Below are 25,575 nucleotides of genomic sequence, written 5' to 3' on the forward strand. Positions count from 1 at the left end.
AAAGCAAAAATTACCGTGGAAATATTCGAAAAATATACAAGACCAAATATTACAGATGCAATTCTGTCATTTATAAGAATTGTTTTTCTATATTTTATATACGAAAATAAATTTGAAGGAAACAAGTCGATAAATACCGCTGTTCTCGTTCTCGATATATTCCCATGTTCTGCACACGGATGTGACTAACCCATTTTGTTCAACCTGTGAAGAATTCTTCATTACACACACACACACATCTTTTGCCAAAAGTTTATTTATTTAAATTCTCATTTCACCAGATCAAAATAGGTATAATTAAATTTTCATATTGTTTGTTTAAAATATTATTCAATATTGGAATCGATTTATTACTGAATTTTTACCATTGGTTTAACTAAAATTTTCACAAGTGTTGAGGGCGGACCAAAAGGTTTTTCACGGAACGTGTACTCGGAAACTATTTGCAAATTTTCATCACACTGTATCCATCCGTCCGCCGTCCATCGCACCCTCCCATTCTCAAATGTAATGGGACTTGTGGTCCACCCTGTATTTTGCAAGTGCATTCACATATTTCATTTAATTGGGCGCATTTGAAAATGCTACGCAGTTCGGCATTGAAATTTATCAATGGTCTTACATATATGTTTGTTATATTTGATAAAAGTTGTATATATATTTATAATTCAGTTATTTCATTCATTGTATGTATTGTGTTTTTCTGGTCAATGTTGACCGTTTTTATATTAATTTTGCGATTTTTTTTGTTTTTATTTTTAAGTTCTGCTCGTCAGCGATTGTGTCTGACTTATATCTTTTCAATTTTTATTATATTTGTTTAAAGTAGCAAAAAATCATTGAACGTTTACCTCCATCGCCCTATTCAACACTTTACTTTTTTACAAGCAATTCTATTCTCGTCTTGTTTTTAGTTTTAATACATTCAGAGAGTGGATGACTTTTGAGTTGATATTATTATCAATTATATTATACTTATATACTCAACAACCACACTCCCCAAACTTTTCATTTTTTAATATGCTTTTGCAATTTTTTTGTTTGATTTTTTCAATTATTTCTCTCTTACATACATGTTAATTACTTTTGTTTACCTAAGCCTGCCCTGTCGCTTCTCAAGTATATAAATGATGAAGTTCCCTTCAATTCAACCAAATTTTTTACAAATCAGTACAGTTTCCAAATGTCTAACCCCCATTGCAAGGTGTTCGTTCTGTACTGAAACACATTTACTTCAAGTAAATGACAAAAACAAATTTTTATTCAAGTGAAAAATATGAAAATTTGGTATTGTTTGCAATGCTTGTATGAGTTTAGTTTGGTTGTTGTAATTGGTGGTGGTTATAAAAAATACATTAAAATTACCTCATCGCGCGAGAGATTATGGAAACTATTGCAATTTTAAGAAACTATAAAATTCAAACCATTTCTTTTGGTTTTCGGGTTTGCTTTTGTTTCTTTCGGCGTGCCACCTTTCGAACTCTTGGCTGGAATTTGTCTGCTATTCCAACATTTAGCTTTTTATTTTCAGTTTTAGTTCTTGAATTTCATATAATCTCAATACGAAGTTTTAAAATGACTGCGTACATGCCCCATTTCGGATTTTCGAATTTGCATTACTCGCTATGGTGTTGTATCGATTGTATGGATATTAAAAATGCTTGCGTTTTGATTGGTTGAATTGAAAAGGTAATTAACTGAAATTAGAAGCGAAGAGGCGTGAATCTTAATTGTTATGGGAAAATCATAAAAGTTGAAGATTTACAAACGATTTGAAGCGAATGTTAAAGGGTGTTACTATTTCGATTTGGTTCTCATTATCCAGTTTTGAATTTGTAAACAATATTACACATATCTATATCATATCTACCTGAAGTTTTCACTCTGAATTGAATAATGAGTTCCATTTCGGTGTTTTTTGTCGTTTTGTTTTCAATTTTGTTTTGAGCTAAAAGTGTTTTAACTAATTTTTGATGTTGAGGCTAGAAGCAATATGAATAACATATATGAAGTTACTAAACTTTTTAGTTCGTTTAGAATGGTGTGATTTTGATGAAGACGTTTTTAATTGGTTGGCTCAGCAACACGATGGACCTGCAGCACAGCAACAGCTTCTTCAACCTTAGCTTTCAATGCGTCTTGATCCTCGATCATGTGCAGCAATTCAGAATTCTCAATTTCTAACAACATTCCAGTTATCTTGCCAGCCATTAGTGGATGCATGCGCTCGATCATCGGATACAAGCGTTCACCTAAAATTTGTTTCTGCTCCTGTGGTTTAGCATTAGCCAACAACGAAGCGATTAACTTCTCTTGACCTAAAAACAATAATAAAAGAAAAGGTTTTTATTCCAATAAATGTCATTGCAATGTGGCTAATATTTAAAAAGTAATAAATGAAAGATTGTATTTCACTTACCCTTTTGGTGCATTGGCTGCACTTGTGGTTGTTGTTGGACCGCTTGTGGTGGTGGATTGCGCATGTTTGCGGTATATTTATAATTGGCAGCGCGTTGCTGAGCTCCACCAGCTGTAATCGGTGCTCCAGCCATTGGTATATTGCCCGCAGCGACGGTTTGCTGACCGGTGATAGCGCGTGCGCCAGTATTGCGCATAGTGTTGGCAGCGGCGGCTGCAGCGTGTGCTCCTTGAACTGCCTGCGGTTGGCCACGAGCAGCACCAGCTGTTGGGCGGAACTGAGCGTTACCAGTTGCTGCCATAGCGGCATTTGTGAAGCTACCGGCGGCGGCTGCTGCTCCAGCTTGTGTGACCCCTTGTACGCCAGCGGCGGGGCGCACTTGTGGTGCCCATCGTGGGGTGTTGCGAATTGGTTGGGTCACTTGTGGACCAAAGAAGCGTTGACCTGGCGCCATGGTTGGTACGAAGAAACCGCCAGCTGTGTTAGGTTGGAATATTTGACCCAATTGTTGCATACGCATGCCAGACATGTGACGCATGTATTGCGATGCTAAATGTGCTTTACGGTCTTCTTTGCGTTGAGCCAAAGCAACATATAATGGCTTCGAACCCACCACACGGCCATTCACTTCAGTGACGGCACAGGTTGCTTCGTTTGGCGAAATGAAACAGACAAATCCAAAACCTTTAGAACGACCCTCTTCGTCGGTCATAACCTTGGCAGAGGTAATTGTACCATACATGGAGAACTCTTTGCGTAGACGCTCATCGTCTACACTATCATCCAAATTCTTGACATACAAGTTAACACCAAATACCGATTCCTGTCGTTTCTTCTTTAATTCTTCGAACTTGCGTTTTAGTTCTTGTTGGCGTTCTGCTTTTTTCTGTGCACGAGCAACGTATAGTACTTTGCCCTCGCCCATATCCTTGCCATTTAATGCGTCGACAGCGGCTTCAGCTGCTTCGGTGGTCTCATAGGCAACAAATCCAAAACCTTTGCTTTTGCCGTCGTCTTTAACCATTACCTGAAAATGAAATAAACATAGCACTTCAGAAATATTCCTTAATGACAAAAATTTTATCAAACTATTATTAACTTCTATTTCTACTATTTCTGGTAGAATTTCTGTAATTCGTCAACTTTTGTCAAGTGATCTGTAGGATCCATCGACATGGTAAGTACGGAATTTGGTTGTTTCTCTTACAGCCGTAAATCTTAATCGTTTGCCAAGTATACCAAACGACCAATGGGTAATAAGCTGTGTAAGTTTGGTCAGTGGATATCTCTATAGTTCGTATTATTAACGCTTTGTAATTCGTCAACTTTTGTCAAGTGATCTGGAGGATTCATCGACATGGTAAGTACGGAATTTGGTTGTTTCTCTTACAGCCATGAATCTTAATCGTTTGCCAAGTCAACCAAACGACCAATGGGTAATAAGCTGTGTAAGTTTGGTCAGTGGATATCTCTATAGTTCGTATTATTAATGCTTTGTAATTCGTCAACTTTTGTCAAGTGATCTGGAGGATCCATCGACATGGTAAGTACGGAATTTGGTTGTTTCTCTTACAGCCATGAATCTTAATCGTTTGCCAAGTATACCAAACGACCAATGGGTAATAAGCTGTGTAAGTTTGGTCAGTGGATATCTCTATAGTTCGTATTATTAACGCTTTGTAATTCGTCAACTTTTGTCAAGTGATCTGGAGGATTCATCGACATGGTAAGTACGGAATTTGGTTGTTTCTCTTACAGCCATGAATCTTAATCGTTTGCCAAGTCAACCAAACGACCAATGGGTAATAAGCTGTGTAAGTTTGGTCAGTGGATATCTCTATAGTTCGTATTATTAATGCTTTGTAATTCGTCAACTTTTGTCAAGTGATCTGGAGGATCCATCGACATGGTAAGTACGGAATTTGGTTGTTTCTCTTACAGCCATGAATCTTAATCGTTTGCCAAGTATACCAAACGACCAATGGGTAATAAGCTGTATATCATTTTTTAACAAAGAGTTGCTCATAATTTTAACCAGTATTCACTTACCTTATAGCTGGTTATTTTTCCGAAAGGTTCAAATAAATCCTTCAACTTCTCGTCATCAAAATCTTCGCCAAAATTCTTTACGTACACATTAGTAAACAGTTTTGCTTTTTCTCCCAATTCCTTCTCGCGCTCCTTACGTGGAATGAATTTACCTACGTAGACTTTCTTAGCATTCAACAGCATGCCATTCACCTTTTCTATCGAAGTGTTAGCCGATTCTTCGGTTTCAAAATGGACAAAACCATATCCTTTGGAATTACCCTTTTCGTCGGTGGCAACTTTGCAACTCAATATGTTGCCAAACGCAGAAAATGTATCGTAAATCGCTTTATTGTCGATACTTTTATCCAAATTTTTAATAAATACGTTTCCTACGCCCGACCGACGCAAAGATGGATCACGCTGCGACCACATAATGCGAATGGGCTTGTTTCGTATTAAATCGAAATTCATAGTATCTAAAGCGCGTTCCGCTATTTAAAAATAATTGAAAAAATATTTAGTTAATGAAATTCAATGAAAAAATTTGTTTTTTTTTCAAGTGATAATTATTGTGTTATATATGTGGTGTTTATGACACAATTGTCAAAATCTAAGACATAAATTGTGAACATTTTATTTCATTATCCCAATTAAAAAATCTATAGATTTTATTAAATTATTTAAAATAAAATATTATATTTAAATTTGTACAAATTTAAACGGTATATTATATTAATTAAAATAAATGAGTTTTTTTTTTGTTTGCTTACTAATGATGCCAAGTGCAAGTTTGAATTGAAATGGCATGGTAAGTAAAGCGTTTTATTCTTGCATTTTCCGTATAGTTCGTGGGCACCAAATAACTCATAAACTAGGTTACAGAAAATGCAAACTCAAACTTTTTTTTACTTTTTACCGCGTCTCACATATTTATTTTGTAAATAAACCTACTTAAATACTAATAATTAATTAATTAGGTTTTCGACCGCAAAAAAATATATATATTTGATTGATTCATGTAATAAAATATATATTCTATAAATACTTTTATTACATTTTGGAAAAGTGATGGTGATCAGTAAATATGTATAGCAAACACATATTCATATTTCCTTTATACTATTACTACGCCATATCAGTAGGTTTGCACACACTTACATACAGATGCGCTTATCATGCAAAGCACGTGCGAAAGTGGCAACGTAGCATTTCTGCTTTATTTTAAAAACGTAAATACATTTTAAAACAATGAACCAATATCTACTAATATACACAATCTAAATACGATTATTGTGGAAATGTATATTGATTTTGGCACACATATTTTCTAATATATATCTTTCTTTCCGTAAATGACAATCTCACAAAGGTAATCGCGTTTAGCAACCAAACAAAAGTTATATACAAAATAGTATAAATACATGACAATGTGGTGTCAGTGAACCCTAGATAAAAAGGTAAATAAATTACAATGCATACCTGCATGCATACATACAGAGTAGCGAAAGTTGAAAAGAAAAAATTTCACTGAGATTTCTGCATACGTGACATTTCATAGGAAATTTCAAATATACATATATGTATTTAATAATTAAACCGAGTATTTACTTATAAATAATGGCATTTTCAAATCTGACTCATATATAAATCATTTGTAATAATCTTTATTCCAGATGTAATGGTGAAAAGAAAAGTAAATAAAACGGAAACAATGACAAGTCGCCTTTGTTTCCTATGACAGGCTGTAGGAAAATTTCATGTACGTATGTATACAAACTGAAAATGGAATTAAATATGGCGGACACATGTGGTGAAAACTGTAAAGTAATGCCAGATCACCTAATCTTCGAAAATTTAGAATATTAAATGTTTTCAACAAAATTTCGAGATTATGAACATATCACATATTAAATTACTATAAATAAATAACAACCTCGGGTTTCAATATAAATAAATATCTTACTATATGTTCGTTATTAAAATATAAACAATACCTTCAGAAATTAAATTTAATATTATAAATATTTGTACACTTACCATCGGCTGGCTGCTGGAAGTTTACATAGGCATAGCCCAGTGAACGACGTGTAATTACATCACGGCAAACTCGAATGGATAATACCGGACCAGCGGTGGAAAATTTTTCAAATAAACCAGCTTCATTTATATCCTGGTGCAAATCGCCTACGTAAAGTGATGCCATTTGATAGTTTGGTCCACCAGAATTCATTTTCCGATCTGTTGGATACGATTTATTTTTTCACGCTTCTTTCAATCGCTCTCTTCAATAGCGTTGAAGAAAAAAATCTCCACACAAAAGAAAAACTTAAAAGAACTGCAAATAGAAGTAATTAAATATTTTGATTAGTAATGAAAAATAATGTAAATCAAAACGCTGAAAATAAAATGGCAACTCTATGAAACACACGTTTCGCAGTAATGCGCGGCTGGCAACAGCTATTATCTTTCAGTAGGGGAATACCAAAGAAAAAATAAATCAATTCAATAATTAGTTTTGTAAAATCCCAATATTTGAGATGAAAAGAGGTATCTCAATTTAGATTTAAACTAATGTCATTTAGACTGTACATTGATTTTACCCAACGTTTTGCAAAACCTCGTGTGAACACACGACCACCATTTTTCTTTAGCTTTGCATCGCCATGCCACGCCACAATCGAATTTCACTTTCTTCGGCTATACATATAGTTCACACTATTTTGTAATTTTACTTACGTTTTATACACTTGCTCGATTTTTGCTACTTTTTGCAATTTTTTTTGTTGATTTTTATATATTTTTATTTTTTTTTTTGGGTTTTTAAATGATTTTTTCACAAAATTTGTGATAGTCGCGAGCTTGATAAACCACACGACTGCTCACCACGTCGGACTCTAAACGACTCAATTCTATTTCATTTCAGTTCGTCTCTATACGCCATTTTCGAAATTCCATCATCCAACTCCCCTCAATCATGGAATTTTCAATCATGTGCTTGAGTCAACATTAAGTGTTGCCACATAATTCAAACGTTTTTTAGAAGGCCCCTCCTTATTTTACTTATATTAGTGTTATAAGGATTATTTAAACATATTCAAAGTTATTAGAAACATTACGATATATGTACACAATCATATATAATAGAATAATATAATATTCATATATTGTACATATACATACATATATATATATATAATTTATGTATATATATATTATACATACATACATGTATATTGTAATAGTTTTAAAAAATTTCCAGGACATGCATACATAAAATACTTCCGTAACACTACTTACAGTAATTAACCTTCGATCCAAAAATAAATGAATCCTTATTGCAAAACACCGCTTTTAAAGAATAATCACAGCACAGCAATGATGATATTTAATGCGACGCGACGGACACCTCGAGTAAGGACTTCCACAGTAGTAGCGGGAACACTTTTATCGTTGACGTTGGCGATTATGATTGTATGTATCAATTGAAATAGTAAAAAAAAGTTCACAAATTTGAAATGCACATAAAATCGGATTTCGGAATTAAAAAATATTTGGCTAACGATCGGACATTTAATCTTTTTTTTGCACAATCAAAATGCGAAAGGAAAAACGAGACATTTTTGAGTTAAGAATCAAACAAAATATTTTCTTTTTTTTGGTTGATTGCGAGAATTATTTTATTTGTTTTTTACAAACATGCAGAACGAAAACTACAATTTTTCCAAAATAATTTTTCCTCAAATGTTTCTCGATATATTAAAAATTCATTGAGTGCCTAGATTCAATCATCTACCGTAGATTTAAAGTGTCTCCATGAGAAGTGTATGTGTATACAAACACTTTTAAAATATTTAATTACGCTTCTTTTTGCCTTTCTTCTTTTCGACTTTTTTCTTGCCCCGGCGATATTTTCGAAAAGCCCGTTGTATTATTTTCGCGGCACGTGTCATCATGAACAGCATTACACGTTCCTCATGCTTCCGACGATCCTCCTCCTCTTTTGTTTTAACGATGGCTTCATATTCAGCCTCCTCTCGTTGATAGTCGATAAGGAATTCATCAAATTGCTTCTTCTGCTCGTCATATTCTTCTTGTAGGTAAACGTTCTCTTTAATTTTTTCACCAATATTCTGATCAAATTTTTTCAACAAAGCTTGCAATTGTAAAAGTAGTTTATTTCTAAAACGAATAAACGAATATAGTGTACTATGATAAACATTGATCCTGATTACTTTAGAAACGTAAATTTATAATTAGGTGGGTAATTAAATTCAATTAATTGATTTAATATAATAATGGATGGACGAGTAACTGTATACATACATATCAATATTACTTTTAAATTGCTTACTTTTCATCACGAACCTCCTTTTCATGTAAGAGGTTTTGCTTTAACATTTTTTCATAAGCCGACTTTGTTTTCTCGAGTTCCTCTTCCAGTTCCTTTTGTTTTATAACACTGGCCATATGGATGTTGTGAATTCGTCGACTGGACTTCACCCTACAATATTACAATGAATGGTCAGTATATTATACTTATATATAATAATATACTATGTTTACAATTCTTCTCTAATGCGCACATTATTGTCCCATTTCTTAAATGCCAAATCGGCTTCATATTTTTTAATAACACCATCCTTCGCTGCGAGCTTCCAACGTAAATTAATTTTTTGATTGTGTAATTTCCCTTGAAAATCTATATTGTAACAAAACAAAGAGTATTCGCATTTGTGCGTATAAAAACATGTATACAATCTTTAATCTTTCTTTTACCAGCTATATTTTTCTTCATCTGCTCGTTATCATGATAAATTTGATGAATCTTCTTTTCCTTCGTTAATTCAGCCATCGCCGATTTACTTAATCGCTCTTCAGCTATATTTTGTAAAAGTGTAAAAGCATCCAACAGAGATTTATCCTCATCGCTCAATTCGTCCAGCCAATTGGGCAATGAATGCAGCATTTCAAAGTTTTCATGGAACATATCAATTAATTGTAGCAATTGTAAATTCTCCTCGGGATTAAATTTTTGTTCCTTCGTTTTCTAAATTTCGGGGGAAGATTGTAAATACGTATTTACGTAAGATTTACGTGTTCAAACCATGCGTACCTTCACAATTAAGAACGATTGTATGGCACGCCAGCACTTTTCATATTTGGTCCCCTTTAAATGCCTTCTCACCGTCAATGGGTTCTCAAGGACACGTGGAATCAGCAACGATATCTTTAATTTTTCAATGGATTCGTTTACAATACGCATAACACTGGCAACCTGGGCAGCTCGTTCGGCAGACATCTCAACTGCCAAAGGAGACAATCCATATGCAAATGAAATTTCAGTTTGGAAATTAAATATTAATTCTATTATGGTCTGCTTACCACTTTCATATTCCTTTTTGATACTCATGGTAATTATTTTATGTTGTTATATTTTAAATTCTGTATTTAAAAAATATAGTAAAATGTGTAATCTTGAAAACAGTTAAAGACAAAATATAATGCAAAATAAGGGAATGGTTGCTATAGAATTTTATTTTCAATATACATGTGTAAGTTTGCACACACATATGTACACATACACAAGTTATAGTGTAAAACCTGCAATATACTTTAATACGAACTGGAAATATTCGGTGTTTTTTTTTTTTTTTAACGACGGATATATCAGAATTATTTATGTACTCTAGACAGGCTCTGCGCGATACCGATGCTATGAAACGGGGAAAGTTCGGTGCAAAGCTTTATATATAATTCCAATAAAGTATAAGTTCTGGATAAAATATCTTCCAACAAACATTTATTTTTTTACCTTTACTTTTTTTAATACATAGACATCTCAATTAAACATATTACATATTACATATTAAACATATTAAATTTAATTCAATTAATTTGTATTTATAATACTCAAAAAATTGTCATTAGTTCCATACATTTATGGGTTACTTCCAAAATAACGTAAATGTGCGTTATCCACATATAATCCAATCAACAATTCCGCTATTGGCAACTTCTTCAATAAAAAAATCTCTGATTTACAAATACAATTTAAAATGATATTTAGTAGTAGATGCAAAACTTTTACTTTAGTTAATTTTCTATGTCGATATTGGCTACAAGATTGGCTCATCAATGGGCTGAAGTTTTACCAGAATTTTAAGGCGTCCCAGTAAAACTTCATCGCCTAACCATGCATATTTCAGTTTGGCTGTTCTGACTTGTCATAGTGTGTATTTATGTATGTATTATGTATATAAATATGTATGTATGTATTACTACTTGAGCCATTGCACATTCAAACCTGTATTATGTTAAAATTTTAATTCAATATACTTTTCGAAATTAATACTTATGCATGTTACTTAATCATTAGAACTAAAAACTGGCAGTGCAGGAAACTAGAATAATAGAAAAATTCATGGCATACGCTTATATTTATATACCAAATTTATGAAAAAGGAGATTAACTAAAACGAAAAGTATGAAACAAAATATAATATTCAATTCAACATCTTTATAACATTGTTTTATGTATATAATATTAGAAAGGATTAATGATTAAGATTCTAGGTAATATGTTCTAATGAATCTTAAACTACAATTCTCAAGAATTTGTTTATTAGTATGAAACATTAATTCCAAAAATCAAATGATATATCAATACAAGTACTCTTATATAATTTCAAGCAAACCATTTCTTTGTTTTGTTTCAATATTACTCATTCATGTATTTGTTTTTGTTTTTGTTTTTTAATAAGAATTGGAAATAAAATAACAGCCAATTAATGCGATTGGGACTTAAATGTACTATAAACAGTCTGTACCAATATATAAATTAATGTAAAAACTTAAAAATATTGTAATGCTCTACTTACAATTCGCATTATTCACAATTAACATGCCAAAGATATGCAAACAAACACCATAATTTAAGGCAACATTTAAATGAGAAAACAACATAACAAATCATATGACTGTATGCATATATGTAAATATCCAATAAATTCCGCGAATTCCGAATTTGGCATATGATTTAATATGTTTCACAGCGACAGCAAGCCTTTCACACTGAACTTGCATACATTGTAAACCTATTCTGCGAGAAGTTATTTCCTTTAGTGCTCATATCCTTAGGTCGCTGTTGTGAATTTTGCTGTTGTTTGTGTTAACTGCCCCTGCAACGAAGCAGTTGCCACATCTCCCCATTCAATTAGATATTGCATCTGTCCATCGGCCAATTGTCGTTTGGCACGGATGCAAAATTGTTCACCAGATTCAATGCGATTCACCGCTCCACCAAAGTATTCCTTAACGGATTGTTTAAGATCTTGCATACTATTGGCATTCGCATTTTTATTGCTATTTTTATGTAGGGCTTGGTGTTGTTGTTGTTGTTGTTGCAATGCTGCCAATGTTATATTGCTGGATGAGTTGGTCGATGATACAGTGCTCGCACTGGAAACTGAGCTGCGGCGACTATTAGCAGGGGAATTCTTTTGAGGACGTTGCCGCAAACGGCGACCATGCGACGGTTTAACTTGTTGTATAATTTCTACTTGCGCATCCACATTTGAACTCATCGAACCTGGTGGCGACGAAGACGTCGACGACGATGATGATATCGATGAGAATGATGCAGTTGCAGCCGATGTTGTTTGACGTTGAATTTGTTGCTTGTTAAATGTGGACAACACTCTGGTCGTATTCGTTGTTGCTAGATGGGTTGTTTGTGTAGTCAGCAAGTCTTTGGCATGTATTGGGAAAAAGTTCCTAGGAATTGGATTGATTGTTGTTGTACTAATAACCTGAAAATATAGCATGAAATATGTGTTTTGCATATATATATATATATATGGCAACTCTACCTCCACATTCGATGATAGGCGACGAGTTCGTCTCCTCCGCACCTCCTGATTCGGACCGATAGTTATATCTTTGGCACTCAGTCTTCGCTTGATCGTGCGTACTGTTCGTGGCTGTCCGGCAGCCTTGGCTAAATTACTTGTACTTAGATTTGGAAATATACCTGCACTCTTAAGCGCTGCCAGCTTGGAACTGAAATCCAAGGCTGTTGTATTGAAAATACTGTTTTTAATCATAGTGCCGCTCCGATTAAAATTTAATAAGTTTTGAACACATCCGGAGGAAGTTCCGGTAGTTTGGGATGCGGGTATATTCTTTTTAGGTGTAATTATGCGAAATGGGTTATTGAGACCTAAAAAGTTTTTGGGCGGTGGTATGATAACATCGAGCGATGTACCTCGACTACTGGACGAATTTTCATCCGATGAGGAATCACAGATGCGGCTGCTGTCATAGCGCTTAGCGGCTGCCTCAGCAGCAATCTCCTTGTAAGAATTTGATAATTTAAATGCTTTGCGCTTACGACTGCTCCGTTCTGTGACAATTGATGAAACATTGTTATATACTATTGACGAAGAATTGGCGTTGACGGCGTTAGACACAAGTACCCTATCTTCAGTTTTGACGTCAAATTCCCTCTCATCTGTGCTCTGTTTAATACTAGTCATGCACTGAGGATTCTTTAATGGAGATACGTCTTTCTCTTTAATTTTATCTTTCCGTATTGAATGGACAGATTGTATTATAATATTAGCATCGTTTGCATTCTCATCGTCCAAAACTGGTATCTTCTCACACAATATAATATCCTTATTTGTAAGCTTTTTGACTGATTTTGGCCTCAAACTACTAGCGTTTGCAATTTGTATTGAATCTTTACTTTTGCGCGCTTTCTCCATTATATGTTTAATGGGGATCTCATCGTCCGAAGTAAATATTTCATTTTCTTCAATACGAAATTCATATATATCTGGTGGAGTTTTCCGTTGTGAAGGCGACGAAATTTTAGAAACCTCGTCACTATTTTTGTATCTGTAAAAAGGTAATAAATATAACTTAATGTTAAGCTGTATGTTAATGTTTTATTTATACATACTTGTTGTTTCCAGATGATGACATACACAAATGTTTAGCCACTACTCTTGCTCGTTCCTTCATAGGTTTGTTACAACTAAATATCATATAATGAATTTATGAAAATATTTTTTTATTTTATATTTAACTCACCGAAGACAAAACCATATACCGCTGCCTGGAGTCGTTTCCCTAGTGCAACTGCGGTGATAGCCACGCCGACAATCCTCACACGTCTCTATAACATCTTGTTCTTGAACACGCTTACAAGCTACACACATTTGAGCATTTCCATTCCCAACACTACTTCCCAGACGCCTCATCTCTTCAATTCCGCACCATAGCTCTGAGTTATCGTCAAAACGTATCAAATATTGAACTTTTTGTACCTCACTCATATCGGAGTCAGCGCTGCTGCCGATAACTGTTCCTAGATATTGACGTCCATCATCCTTTCGGATAAAGACATCCTCGCCCATGGTAAAACTGGTCTCTAATAAAGAAACGGACGAATTTGCATTTTTCTTTTCAGCTATTAAGCTATCCAGTGAACCTGGTGACGAAGTAGTGGGCGTTGGTGGAGTAAGAAGTGTCACTGATGAGGCCGTTTCATTAGCAGTTGCTTGAATTATGTTTACGGGTGTAGGCGATGGTGGTGAAACCGATTTGGATAGTTTCAAATCGACATCTTCACTTGAGTCGTGTAACACAGGGATGTCATGCTGCTGTGATATAAGATTCGGTGATGCTGCATCATCGCATTTAATTGTATTCTTCATGCGTATGGCCTCCGGAGTTGAAAATTCCACTTCGTTGTCTTCTATTTCCATAATGCTATCTTCAGAAATTTCATTTGTTTTAGCCACTCTTTCAGTATCAGTTCCATTTTCCACATCGCTCATGACGTATTCGCATTCCTCTTCATCGTCCAGTAGGTCAATACTATGCGTAATGGTTGCAATTGCTTCTACTGCAGCATTGGATATAGTTTTGTCCACTAATCTCTTTTTTGCGGGTGTACAAACTGTTGTTTGCGATGTTATATTATTACCTTTAGCTTCATTTAGTGAATTTCCGATTATTATTTGAGAGGATATGGATTGCGAATCAATTATATTTCTTGTAGGTGACAAATTCAATGGCAAAGGTGGTGAAGAACTATTTTCTGGGGTGGTAGGTGGAGTATGTGGAGTTGTTGTTGTTGAGTCAGGTTCATCAATCACTATTGTAGAATCGTTGCTAGCGTAAGAATCGGTATGCATTGTCCCGCTACCTCCACCATTGCTAACCGGGTCCAGCACTACCTTGTGATGAATTGCTGGTATAATTGGAGATGGCTGTTGAGGGGCATGAGAAGCTAAAGAATATATATTATCGGGAGATGTTCTTGCAGTAGTTGCAATTGTTGCGTTCATTTCTAAACCGTTATTTGTTCCAGAAGTATCGCTATAATGATTATTGATGCAAATATTAATACGATCCAACACAAGAGTTGAGTTCGAACTTGTTGTAGCGGGAGAAGAAACCAATGTAGATGAGGTGTTGGCTACATCACCAACTGTTGCAGATTCTTCGGTAATAGTTGAAATCAGTTTTGGAACAGAAATGTTGTTTGCTGTAGCTACGCTACCATTGCCGTTATTTGTCATAGACATAAAAAACTGGTGTTGAGCATCATCTTGCGTTATATGCAAAGCAGTCGGCGATGAAGTTGGAGCAGAAAAATGTTGTTGTGCGAAATGTGTTGGTAGTGCTGTCGACAAATGCTGGGCATAAGCAGATTGCTGGTGCGGTGTATTATAGAATTGTGGGAGTTGTATTATATCGTCACGTCCAGTAGATTCGACATCTTTAGCCATGTTATATATATGTTGCTGCTGTTGTTGATGTAACGAGTTTGGCAGTGTTGTAATTATACGAATATTACTGGCATTTCCATTGTGATAGCAGCCCGTGAGTGTATTAGCTGCAGACGGCCCGCTATTTGCAGCTCCTGAAGTTGTCCGGGGTTGCATCTGCGATGAAGTTCCTACTACATGAGGATGATTGGGTCCATATTGATTCGCAGAAAAGTTATTTGTTATTAAAATAGTATTGCCTTGTTGATGATGCGGACGATTCGTTTGTTGTATGGAATTTGAAGATGTAGAAGATAAAGTCGTTGGTGCTACACCGCCATAAAACCTCTGTGACGATGGTTGTATTCCATTGACAGTCGAATTAAAAAAAGTTTTGCTTAAAGCAGTAGTCAAAGGTATTTGCCGTGGGCCGAATAATCCAGCTGAACCAGTTGTGGTAATTGGTACAGAATTTGAAGTCATTTCTGGGCTCTTGTCCGCACATCGGCTAATATTTGGAAGTTGTAATTGTATTGATTGCTGATGCTCAGATATTGGTAATGTTGAAGCAGGAGGAAGGAAATAGTTACCAATACCTGGTTGAATATTGTTATGATGTGATAAATGCCCATTAGGTACCTGATGCTGAACACTATGATGATCCTGATGTACAATATTTGAGTCATAAGAAGAACTATTCATGATTGTAAAGTACTCCGAAGACTGAAGACGAACTTAGTTTGTATGTCAATATATTCGATTTCAAATAGGACTGTAATTAGTGATGAAAATGTTATATATATATATTTTTTTATTTGTTTGAGAATTTATTTATATATTAATTAAAAGGAAGCATTTAGAATAGGATTATTTTTAATATTTAAGGAGTTTTTTATTTTAATATTTTTTACAACAGCTGGCAATGCTACCTTATTTTACCGGCAAGTGAGTGAATAGGACAAATTAATGTACATTTTTCTTTTCCATTACTGGAACAGACAGGGTAAACGATTATACACATTTATTTAGCAATTCTTTTAGGCCAAAGTTAAAAGCAGTATTACTTTAATTCTTTTCATTCATATTATTTCACACAACTATTATTGTTCCAATATGGAAATATCTTTCATACATTGCACTTTTAGAAACTTCATTAATTAATCTTTACACAAACAACGACACTTAAAACAAGTGTTGTACTCTAGGAATCACATATTCCAAAGTCCCTCTTAACTCACCTATTATGAGGTGTGTAACACAAGTTTAAATATATTAAAAATTATAGTTTATTTTATTTGATTTGCAATCATAGTTAATAATATTTAAACAATGAAATATAAATTTTCCACTCGGAATTTGTATTAACACCGTCAGCCATTTTCCCAACACACGAACTGATTTTTTGCATTTCTCTTTATCTTCCCAATTCGTGCGCTTCTTCACTTTCCAGGCCAGAATTGCTTTTTGACAACTACCATATTCACAGGGTTGCATCTGCATCTCTAAAATATTCTTGGAATACACGAAACGAAAATAATTTTCATAGTATTTAATATTGCAAACATTAGATTGTGAAGTCTTGAACTGTTTTTCTATTAAAATTCCAGTGAAAATCTGGCAGTTCGTTTTGTTTGTGATGTAGAAGTCTCAATTTTATTTTTATACATTTTTATTGTGATACAGAAATTTTTAACAAAACTTCGTAAATCGGACTTTCGATCGAGTAACATTTGTAATAATATCCTTCTCCACAAATTAAATTGTTTCTCTCCACCCTCAAATAATGTTTGGGTTTTATAATTTTATAGCATTTGAAAAATTGAATAATTTGATGTAAAATAGGGACAACTCTGACATAGAGGAGTACTACCTCCAAATAGTCAACGTGTACCTTTCTGTCACGCTCTTTTACATTTATTGTTGTTGTGAATTTTCATCAAATGAAAAAGTGAACGAGTGAAGTCAGACGTTTTTCAATACGCTAAATAATTTTAGTAAAAATATAAAATATCTTTCAATAAGAGTGTAAAAGTAATAAAAAAGTGTTGTACTATTATATTTTCACACGCAATATTTGTTTTTGAGGCATATATTTACTGGATTTGCTTTTAAAATATTGGTAAAAAGTTGGAAATTTTCCCTTGCCTGTTTTGCTTCGAATGCCATATTCGTGATGGTCGTTCTACGTTTTGGTTATTATGCTACTTCTTAATTTCGTTACCATTTACGTTTTGACACTCACATTTGCTTTTGTTTCCGTGCATTAGTTTGTTCATCCATCTTTGTTTTTTACACGATTATTTTCGTCTCCCCCTTTGAATGTTGTATTTTTGTTTTTGATAAAAATATCTTTAAGAAATTAATTAACAAAGGTATAATAAAAAGTGATCAAATAAGAGTGGATAGAAAGGAGAAGTGAAATCGAAAAACAAAAAACTAGAGCAGTTGTCAAAAAGTCATACATAAATAAATTCAAATCGAAATACATAAGCAGTGTAATAAAGTTTGTTTGTAATAAAGAGTTGGAAATGATCTCCAGTTTTTAATCGATAAGTGCAAAGCAAAAAGAAAGTGAAGAAACCATCTATATGGCTAACACGCGTAGTAAAATCGACGGGAAAACAAAACAACGGGGAATAGAAAATATATTTTATGACGACGCACAGGTGTGGTGAAATTCGTTTACTATGCAGAAAATAATTTTTATTACAATGATAAATGTATCTTATAGTTTACATATTGCTTATACGCATAATTGAGCAATAGCAAAAAGATTTATTTGAGTTGAAGTAGCTTGACTATGAAATAATAATACCTAATACATATTTTACATTTTTAGGAAGACAGAATTTCTGCAGCGAAATCATCTAAAAACAAAATAAGTGCTAATAAAATACCATCAAGCATAAGACATTTAGAAGCAGATCAACTAAAACAAGAAGACACAGGAAAAGAGCAAATGCACACTTTTAGTGAAACAGGTGCCGGTGTGCCGGCCTTCTTGGCTAAGTTATGGCGTTTAGTGGATGATCCGGATACCAACCATCTAATCTGCTGGAATAAGGTAAATAACATAAATAATTGTGCCCCAATTTACAATAAGTATTTTCGTGCGTAAAGAAATTTGGCAACAATGCCATTGATTTTTAATTTGCTATATGTATATGTTCGTCAATTCAATGCAACAGCCTCACAGTAGACAACAAAATTTTTTGATTTGTATAGCTAATTCGGATTCATATTAACGGCTCAAAATGTTTCTGTTAGTTGAAATATAATATAAATGTAATTTTCGAATAGTAAGCCATATTAGATTGATGTATTTAACGTAATATTAATATATACTTTTTTCCAGGATGGTCGAAGTTTTATAATTCAAAATCAAGCCCAGTTTGCACGAGAATTGTTGCCCCTGAATTATAAGCATAATAACATGGCGAGTTTTATTCGGCAGTTGAATATGTGTAAGTTGAATGACATACAGAAATAAAATGAAGACAAATGTTTAAGTATTGTTTTCCATCATTAATATTTCAGATGGCTTTCATAAAATAACATCAATTGACAATGGAGGTCTAAAGTTTGACCGGGATGAAATGGAATTCTCACATCCCTGTTTCAAGCGAAATTGTCCATATTTACTTGAGCATATTAAACGTAAAATCGCCAACACAAAGAGTTTGGATGACAAATCAGGTTTGAAGCCTGAAGCTGTCACGAAAGTGCTGCAAGATGTGAAGGCGATGCGAGGTCGACAGGACTCGCTTGACTCACGTTTTTCTGTGATGAAACAGGAAAATGAAGCTTTATGGAGAGAAATAGCTTCGCTGCGACAAAAACATGCCAAACAGCAGCAAATTGTCAATAAAGTAAGTTATATTTCTCTATTATTGACTAAGTTTTGAGTAAATGGTCTTTACTTAACTTTCAAGCTCATACAATTTTTGATCACAATTGTTCAACCATCACGCAACATGACGAGTGTGAAGCGGCATATGCAGTTGATGATTCATGATACGCCGGACAGTGCTAAGCTTCGCAAAAAGAGTGAATCCGAATCTGAATGCGGACCAGTTATTCATGAGCTTGGTGAGGAGTTGCTTGACGAAGTCGCCGATCCGGATATTGATTTAATGTAAGTTAACCCAGGTGTATACAATAATATAAATGTGTAAATATAAGTCATGTGTTATTAATTACTTTATACACAATTCCAGGGATACATCGAGTCCATATGGGAAAATTATTTCAAATAATGACACAGATGGCAATGGTTCACCGCTAAACATTGAGCGACCTCATTCTAGTATCAGCCAAGCATCCCAACACTACGAATTTTCGAATCAGAGTGCCGAGGACGCTGTTAACGCTGCAATGACAGCTCCGAGCTGTGGTGTTGGTGGTAGTGGTAATGCAAATGCAACCAACAGCATGATCTCACAGAAGATCGGTGGTGGATCCGATTCATCAATTATACAGTCAATAAATCCGGATGGATCGCAAATTGTCTATCACGTTACTGAGGTACCCGATGTAATAGACCCACATCATAACGACTTCATGCCGGGTGCATCACCAAGTTATAGTGAGGAAAACGTGTTGACTACCCCCATGGTGCGCGAACAAATGGCACGCACACAACAGCTGAAACAAAGAAATAAGCGCCGACGTAAGCAAATGGATGATGATACAGCAAACGTTACTGCATCAACGTCGAAGATGAGAAACGTTGGCGGAGCACGGCAGTCGCCACAATTAATCAAATGCGAGAAAAAACAATCAATCGATCCAATGGCATTCTTAAATGATTTCCCAGACGACCGTAACACCCAAGCGGAATTTCCAAATGTTTCCTCGAATCTTAAAGATGAGACTATTACAGCTAACCGCGGTACACCTGGTTTGCTAAATGCTGGCAATATAGCAACTGCTGCCGTACAACCAGTCAGCACAGCTAACAATAGCACCCTACTTGGCCAGTCGACAAACTTTTACAATCCAAATGATTTTATTACATCCGAAATGCCTGCTGATATATTTGAGGTAATGTTATACTATATATATATATATATATATATACATACATATATGTACATACTTGATTTTCATACGCTATTTATTCACAAACCATAGGAATCTCCATTAATGCCCGTTGATAGTTATAATCAGCAACAACAAAAACAACAACAGCAACTTCAATATGGTCGAACGATGGCTAACAGTGGCAAGTTTTCTTCATTTGTTGCGCGTGGTAATAACAATGGCATCGGAGTAGCAGCTTCCAATGGGGCCTCAACATCTGCCGCTGCCGCAGCTGCTGCCAACCAATTTAGCAACGACGACAAGCAGAGCAATAATGGCAATTCTCTAGTTACCTCCCAACAACAACAACAACAGGGAAAGAACAATAATAATGGAAATAATATGTCTTTAGCTAAATATAAAAGTGGTGGCACGGGCACTGAGGAAGTTATGCGGTTGAGTACTGGGTTAGTAACTGAGAGAGATCTTAGTTACAGTAAGGAATTGTGGAAACTAATTCTCTTATATTTATATTTATTTTCATATAGTGATGAAGTCAATGACCATTTGGAAAATGTACAGGATGAATTGGAGTCGCTTAAGGATTTGCTACGAAGTGATGGTTATTCTTTAGATGCGAACACGCTGTTGTGCGTAAGTATGAAAAAATAATCGATTTTTTTGATAGCCATGTTAGTTGCCGTGTGACTTGTTAGTGTTATATTTGTGACTGATTTTCTGCAGTTGCAACTCGTTATAAATCTAGAGTGGTTAAATTCAGAATTGTTTACCTGAATCCTCAGTTTTCGTGTTATTTGAAGCCAGTGCAGAATAAACTGTAGTGTATAATAATAATCTTCAAGCAAATAGTAACTAGACTGTGTTTTGTTTAAATTCCAAATATCCATCTGAAATGAATATAACAAATGTTAATGCAGTTTTTATCTACAAGTGTATTTGTATATTGTGTGCACATGAACGAAGATATTTTTCAAGTTTGCTGCAAGGTGAAGACAACTTTGTCAAATAATTGGATTTCAAATTAGATTTCGTGCAATTGTTTCAAAATTACTCGTTGCTCAATAGTTATGCATTAAGTATCAATAATATTTTACGACTTACAATTATTATTATTTTTTCTCTTTTTGATATGAATGTACTGAAAAAAAATGTACACAAACAAAACATTTATGAATGAAACTGCATTGTGCCTTCAAAAAAAATAAATGCATAATACTTAATACGATTTTTCTGATGAAATTCTACAAATGTGTCAAAATCTAGAACGGAGATGCTGCAAACATGAATACAACCAATCGCATTTCCCTGTCATCACAACTGGATGGGGAGTTTCTCACCAAGGTCAGCCAATTATTGACGTTTTCATTTAAATCTGAGTCTTAGCTAATTTGTGGCTGAAAAAGTGTGATTAATGAAACTTTTAAAACCGCGCAAAATACGCATAAAATTCACAATGAAATTTTAAAATCACGTTAAAACTAAAGCAAGCGCATAAATATGTATAGGCTACAAAAATAAAGTTGTTCATTTCATTTATCCGAATAATATTTATTGTTTAGATTTGTTCAATACACACTTTATTGTTATTGCTTAACCCCTATACATATTGTCCAGATATCTTAAAAACGTTTCAAATACCACGTTCATTTCTGAAATATTTTCTTTTTTATTATAATATATATTTTTTTTGTCTATTTATTATAGCTATTCAATGATTCCGATATTTTAGGACCATATGGTTTGAATTTGGTTAATGAATCCAACAATGAGAAAAAAGGTATAAAATAGCGTTTTTTAATTTCAAAATATGTATTAATACCACTAATGTCTGTCAATAGGTTCTGAGCTTATGTCCTACCAGCCAATGTACGATCTTTCCGACATCATAGATATCAATGAGAAAAATGAACTGGAAGGTATGAGCTTTTTCATTTTTATTTACTTTTTATTAATAATTAACAGAAATTTCATGAATTTCAGCCGTTGATCACACGAATAGGCCCAGCAGCTCAAAGCAATTGCCACAGTTGGAGCAACAACAGAGAGAGCCGCCGAGTGGTTTGAACACACCATTCAATGATTATTTTGCTAATGCACCTGAACCAACTAACACACCGCGTAAAAATGAATCTGCAACTATTTCCGATAGTAAAGCTAAAATCCCTAACTAGGACAGTCCGCACACTGTCAGCAACTAACTGTGTATATTAAAAACAAAACCAGAATTGTAACATGTTTATTACCGTTATGCAAATATGAAACTTATACTATTAATATGACAGACATCACATGAAACATTTGAGGTTTTAAAAATATCAAAAAATATTTGAACAATTTTCATCAAATTCACAGTTTTGGGGTAACATCGAAGCTTTTTAATTGTTATGAAATTAATTGGATAATAATTGAATTTAATATTCTATTAATATTGTTATACTTTTGTAGTAATTTGAAATTTGCTATAGTGTTATAAGCTTGTTAACCTCTTCATCCTAAATAATTTAAATTCAATACCAAATTTTTGAATGTATTCTAAGATGTAAAATTATATTTTTTTCGAAGCCTGCAGGGAAAGGTGTGATACTGTGTCCCTACACTGCTTACTTAGACAGCTGTGTTGAATAAATGTGATTTCAACTTTTTCCCAGATCCAAATATTGTAGAGCGCATTGCTTATTTTATTTTAATCATTTCCCGTTTTTGATAAACTAGTAAAGTGGAAATGGGTTCCTGGCCTTCATAACAAACTACTCATTTGCAACTTATTAAATGAGTTGTTTGATGCTAGATAGACAGAGTAATACTTTTATTGTCATTTCATTATCCCATTATTAACCTGAGAAACAAGAGTCAGACAATGTTTACAAAACAAAATTGTCATTGCTATTTCATAGCTTTGACTAATTTCTTTTCACTGTTAGACAAATAAAAATTAAATTTTATCTAAAAAACATTTTTTTTTTTACTAAATACAAGTAAATGTCGCTAACCCCTTATGGTTTTTTTATACAAAAACTGATAAAAAGTAAAAATTTAAAATGCTTAAAATAAAAGATTTCTTTGAAGTTTATGAAGTATATATATACGCATGTTAAAATCACGGTTAGCTTAGCTATAAGTGTGTCTCAAGGAGAAGATCATGCAAATGTACACCATAGTTTCAACTCCCTTGGGACGCCTACATATTTAGAAACATGATATTTCAAGCATACCGTGTATAATGCACATCTAAAATATACAAAAAAAAGTAAAAGCTAAGAATACATATGTATGCATATTGGAAATCAACTTTTCGTTTGTTTTTTTTTAGTACCCATATTGCAGTACACTAACTATGAATTAATTTTTACGCTGATGTATGTATTTATAAATTTAAGTGAATTTTGGAGCAGTGGAAATAAAACTAAAATAGAGGCAATGCAAAATCTTGGTATTTTTAGCATGACTTTTCACACATTGGGGCTGCAGTTCGGGCTTATAAATGTGTTACTCTTTATTACACGAATGGGTTTTATTTTACAGCGGTATAATTGAAAATGAATATTATACGAATATGCTAAGGTTACCAAAAAATAATATTAAATAATACAATATGAATTTATAACTAACTTTGATCCTTATACTTGGCGTCTTTAAGTATTTTGGCAAATTCAAATTTAACGCGCTCCCTTTCTGGGCGTGGCATGTTACGCAAACTATCTACTAAAGAGAGGCAATATAGCTCAATTGGATCATTAATAGGTGTCAGTACGGGAAACGGTGCCGGCATGGACTTTCGTTTTGACGCATTACTTGTAATATCATTTTGTTGCCTTTGAAATGGTGCCGTTACTGCTTGCTTCGGTATTGGATCCAATGTGATATCATTATTCCGTTCCTCATCCATAACTACAATTGGTGTTAGTAATTGCGACGTAGGACTTGAGGCATTTGAATGAGACGGGGATGGAGGTGCCATTGGCACCTGGATGTTTGAACTAACAGTTTCCGCCTTTTGAAGAGGTGAGAGAGAGGTTGATAAATATTTATGCTCAGTTGTAACATCATGCTCTGCTCCATTTGATTTTTCAATTTTGGTTGGAATATTTAATTCTGTAAGTAATTGATCGTCATCGCAGCAATCATTGTCCGTAGGTAAGGAAACATTTTCACCGTCGTATATTTGCTGGGACGGCATAGAGACATCAACATTATATTCTCGAGCTGCGCTGCCATCATCACTGTGTTCTATTTCGATAATTTCAAATGTGTTGGTGTTTTGTGGGTCCTTATACATGAAGCTGTTGCTATCATTATCGCTGGATATAATTTAATATAATAGTGTTTTATTTTCAGTGGGGTGTTAAATTATACTTACGAACTGTTATATGATGAGTTCAAATGTTGCACTTTTTTGTAAGTTTGTGCTGTATTTTGCAAAAAGGATAGGTCTTCTGTAAACCGACGCTTTCTTATATTCACATTTGCCAGACCCGTTTCCAAGCTTTTAAGCTCTTGTAAGTAATTATATCGAATGTTTTTCCATTTGGTTTGTAGAAATTTGGCTGGAATTATTATTCATATAAAAGTGAATAGTTTCAAAGAAATTATTCTTAATTAATATATATGTACATACACGGTGTTCGCATCTCTGCAGCAATTCTTTCCCAGATTGCGATACGAACTTGGTAGCGCCTGTAATGCTCATGGTTGACATCATATATTGCCGGATTGTCTCGCACTAAACGTATCAGACGATTATCTAAAATTTATTAAAATTTGAATTAGAATACATTTATGACATTTTTCACCATAAATATTTGTTTTAAATCGAATAGGTTCTAAGGGATGTTCATCCTCATTATTGAAAGCTTACCGAAGTCCGGACCATAAGATTCACGCATTTTGCAGGAAATACAATTTGTATTTATAGTATATATCTTATTTAGTTGTTTTGTTTTTTAAATTTCACTTGATTATTTATAACAATTCCGAATTTTCAATGATTTTCACATAGGAAACTAATATTTTTCAACATAAACTTGGTATAACTCCTTCATCCTTTTGATTGTCTCAATTTGTTATTGTTTAATGTACGCGCATGTCCTTCGCGTATGTTATGGCAACTAATATAAACTATGATCTCACCAATTCCCGTTAGATGTCGCCTATAGTATAATTATCCTCATCATATTTTTTTCATAGCAATATAAACAAAATAACAATATTAAAAAAATAATAATAAATAAAAATTGGTTTAAAACGATTGAGGTGACAACTATATATTTAGTAACGACACTATTTCAAATTAAACACTTGCCATTG

The 25,575-nt window shown here is 33.9% G+C and overlaps 5 protein-coding genes across 20 annotated transcripts; 1 reads left to right on the forward strand and 4 right to left on the reverse strand.

The window, feature by feature from the left end:
• Window positions 1-238: 238 nt before the first annotated feature.
• On the reverse strand, window positions 239-8,014 carry LOC105213375 (polyadenylate-binding protein). Of its 4 annotated transcripts, none has more exons than XR_008471678.1 (6): window positions 7,187-7,363; window positions 6,488-6,785; window positions 4,469-4,941; window positions 2,420-3,446; window positions 1,871-2,318; window positions 239-1,697 (listed from the first exon to the last, which is right to left on the reverse strand). XR_008471678.1 is itself a non-coding variant. In XM_011186125.3 (6 exons), exons 2-5 carry the CDS (start codon window positions 6,678-6,680, stop codon window positions 2,065-2,067), a joined length of 1,947 nt encoding a protein of 648 aa, XP_011184427.1. In that variant the 5' UTR covers window positions 6,681-6,785; window positions 7,187-7,363; the 3' UTR covers window positions 239-1,697; window positions 2,022-2,064. The 4 variants fall into 4 exon arrangements, 3 of the variants coding, with proteins under 3 accessions (XP_011184427.1, XP_011184426.1, XP_011184424.1); XM_011186125.3 differs by having other exon boundaries at window positions 2,022-2,318; XM_011186124.3 differs by lacking the exon at window positions 7,187-7,363 and adding an exon at window positions 7,748-8,014 and having other exon boundaries at window positions 239-2,318.
• Window positions 8,015-8,094: 80 nt separating this feature from the next.
• LOC128922475 (meiosis-specific nuclear structural protein 1-like) lies at window positions 8,095-9,993 on the reverse strand. Its single transcript, XM_054233038.1, has 6 exons — window positions 9,833-9,993; window positions 9,564-9,754; window positions 9,227-9,497; window positions 9,014-9,149; window positions 8,802-8,951; window positions 8,095-8,629 (listed from the first exon to the last, which is right to left on the reverse strand). Exons 1-6 carry the CDS (start codon window positions 9,858-9,860, stop codon window positions 8,302-8,304), a joined length of 1,104 nt encoding a protein of 367 aa, XP_054089013.1. The 5' UTR covers window positions 9,861-9,993; the 3' UTR covers window positions 8,095-8,301.
• A 699-nt stretch (window positions 9,994-10,692) lies between these two features.
• On the reverse strand, window positions 10,693-17,612 carry Pcl (uncharacterized). 3 transcript variants are annotated; one of them, XM_029041076.2, is made up of 6 exons: window positions 17,471-17,612; window positions 16,467-16,730; window positions 13,544-16,000; window positions 13,413-13,487; window positions 12,319-13,348; window positions 10,693-12,258 (listed from the first exon to the last, which is right to left on the reverse strand). In XM_029041076.2, exons 3-6 carry the CDS (start codon window positions 15,928-15,930, stop codon window positions 11,584-11,586), a joined length of 4,167 nt encoding a protein of 1,388 aa, XP_028896909.2. In that variant the 5' UTR covers window positions 15,931-16,000; window positions 16,467-16,730; window positions 17,471-17,612; the 3' UTR covers window positions 10,693-11,583. The 3 variants fall into 3 exon arrangements, with proteins under 3 accessions (XP_028896909.2, XP_011184416.2, XP_028896910.2); XM_011186114.3 differs by having other exon boundaries at window positions 16,467-16,740; window positions 17,471-17,611; XM_029041077.2 differs by lacking the exons at window positions 16,467-16,730; window positions 17,471-17,612 and adding an exon at window positions 16,158-16,426.
• LOC105213372 (heat shock factor protein) lies at window positions 17,128-22,836 on the forward strand. Of its 11 annotated transcripts, none has more exons than XM_029041078.2 (13): window positions 17,128-17,259; window positions 17,601-17,894; window positions 18,068-18,292; window positions 18,584-18,692; window positions 18,766-19,097; window positions 19,161-19,363; window positions 19,446-20,271; window positions 20,362-20,717; window positions 20,799-20,904; window positions 21,535-21,612; window positions 21,976-22,048; window positions 22,110-22,187; window positions 22,252-22,836. In XM_029041078.2, the coding sequence occupies exons 2-13, from the start codon at window positions 17,817-17,819 to the stop codon at window positions 22,440-22,442; spliced, it is 2,655 nt and encodes an 884-aa protein (XP_028896911.2). In that variant the 5' UTR covers window positions 17,128-17,259; window positions 17,601-17,816; the 3' UTR covers window positions 22,443-22,836. The 11 variants fall into 11 exon arrangements, with proteins under 11 accessions (XP_028896911.2, XP_011184420.2, XP_054089009.1 ...); XM_054233034.1 differs by having other exon boundaries at window positions 17,149-17,420; XM_054233033.1 differs by having other exon boundaries at window positions 17,149-17,347; window positions 17,585-17,894.
• Window positions 22,837-23,698: 862 nt separating this feature from the next.
• Window positions 23,699-25,561, reverse strand: LOC105213374 (uncharacterized). The gene is made up of 4 exons (XM_011186120.3): window positions 25,127-25,561; window positions 24,887-25,012; window positions 24,629-24,815; window positions 23,699-24,569 (listed from the first exon to the last, which is right to left on the reverse strand). The coding sequence occupies exons 1-4, from the start codon at window positions 25,152-25,154 to the stop codon at window positions 23,876-23,878; spliced, it is 1,035 nt and encodes a 344-aa protein (XP_011184422.1). The 5' UTR covers window positions 25,155-25,561; the 3' UTR covers window positions 23,699-23,875.
• Window positions 25,562-25,575: the final 14 nt, after the last annotated feature.

This window comes from Zeugodacus cucurbitae, chromosome 6 (assembly GCF_028554725.1).
Source record: "Zeugodacus cucurbitae isolate PBARC_wt_2022May chromosome 6, idZeuCucr1.2, whole genome shotgun sequence".
Taxonomy (NCBI): domain Eukaryota; kingdom Metazoa; phylum Arthropoda; class Insecta; order Diptera; family Tephritidae; genus Zeugodacus; species Zeugodacus cucurbitae.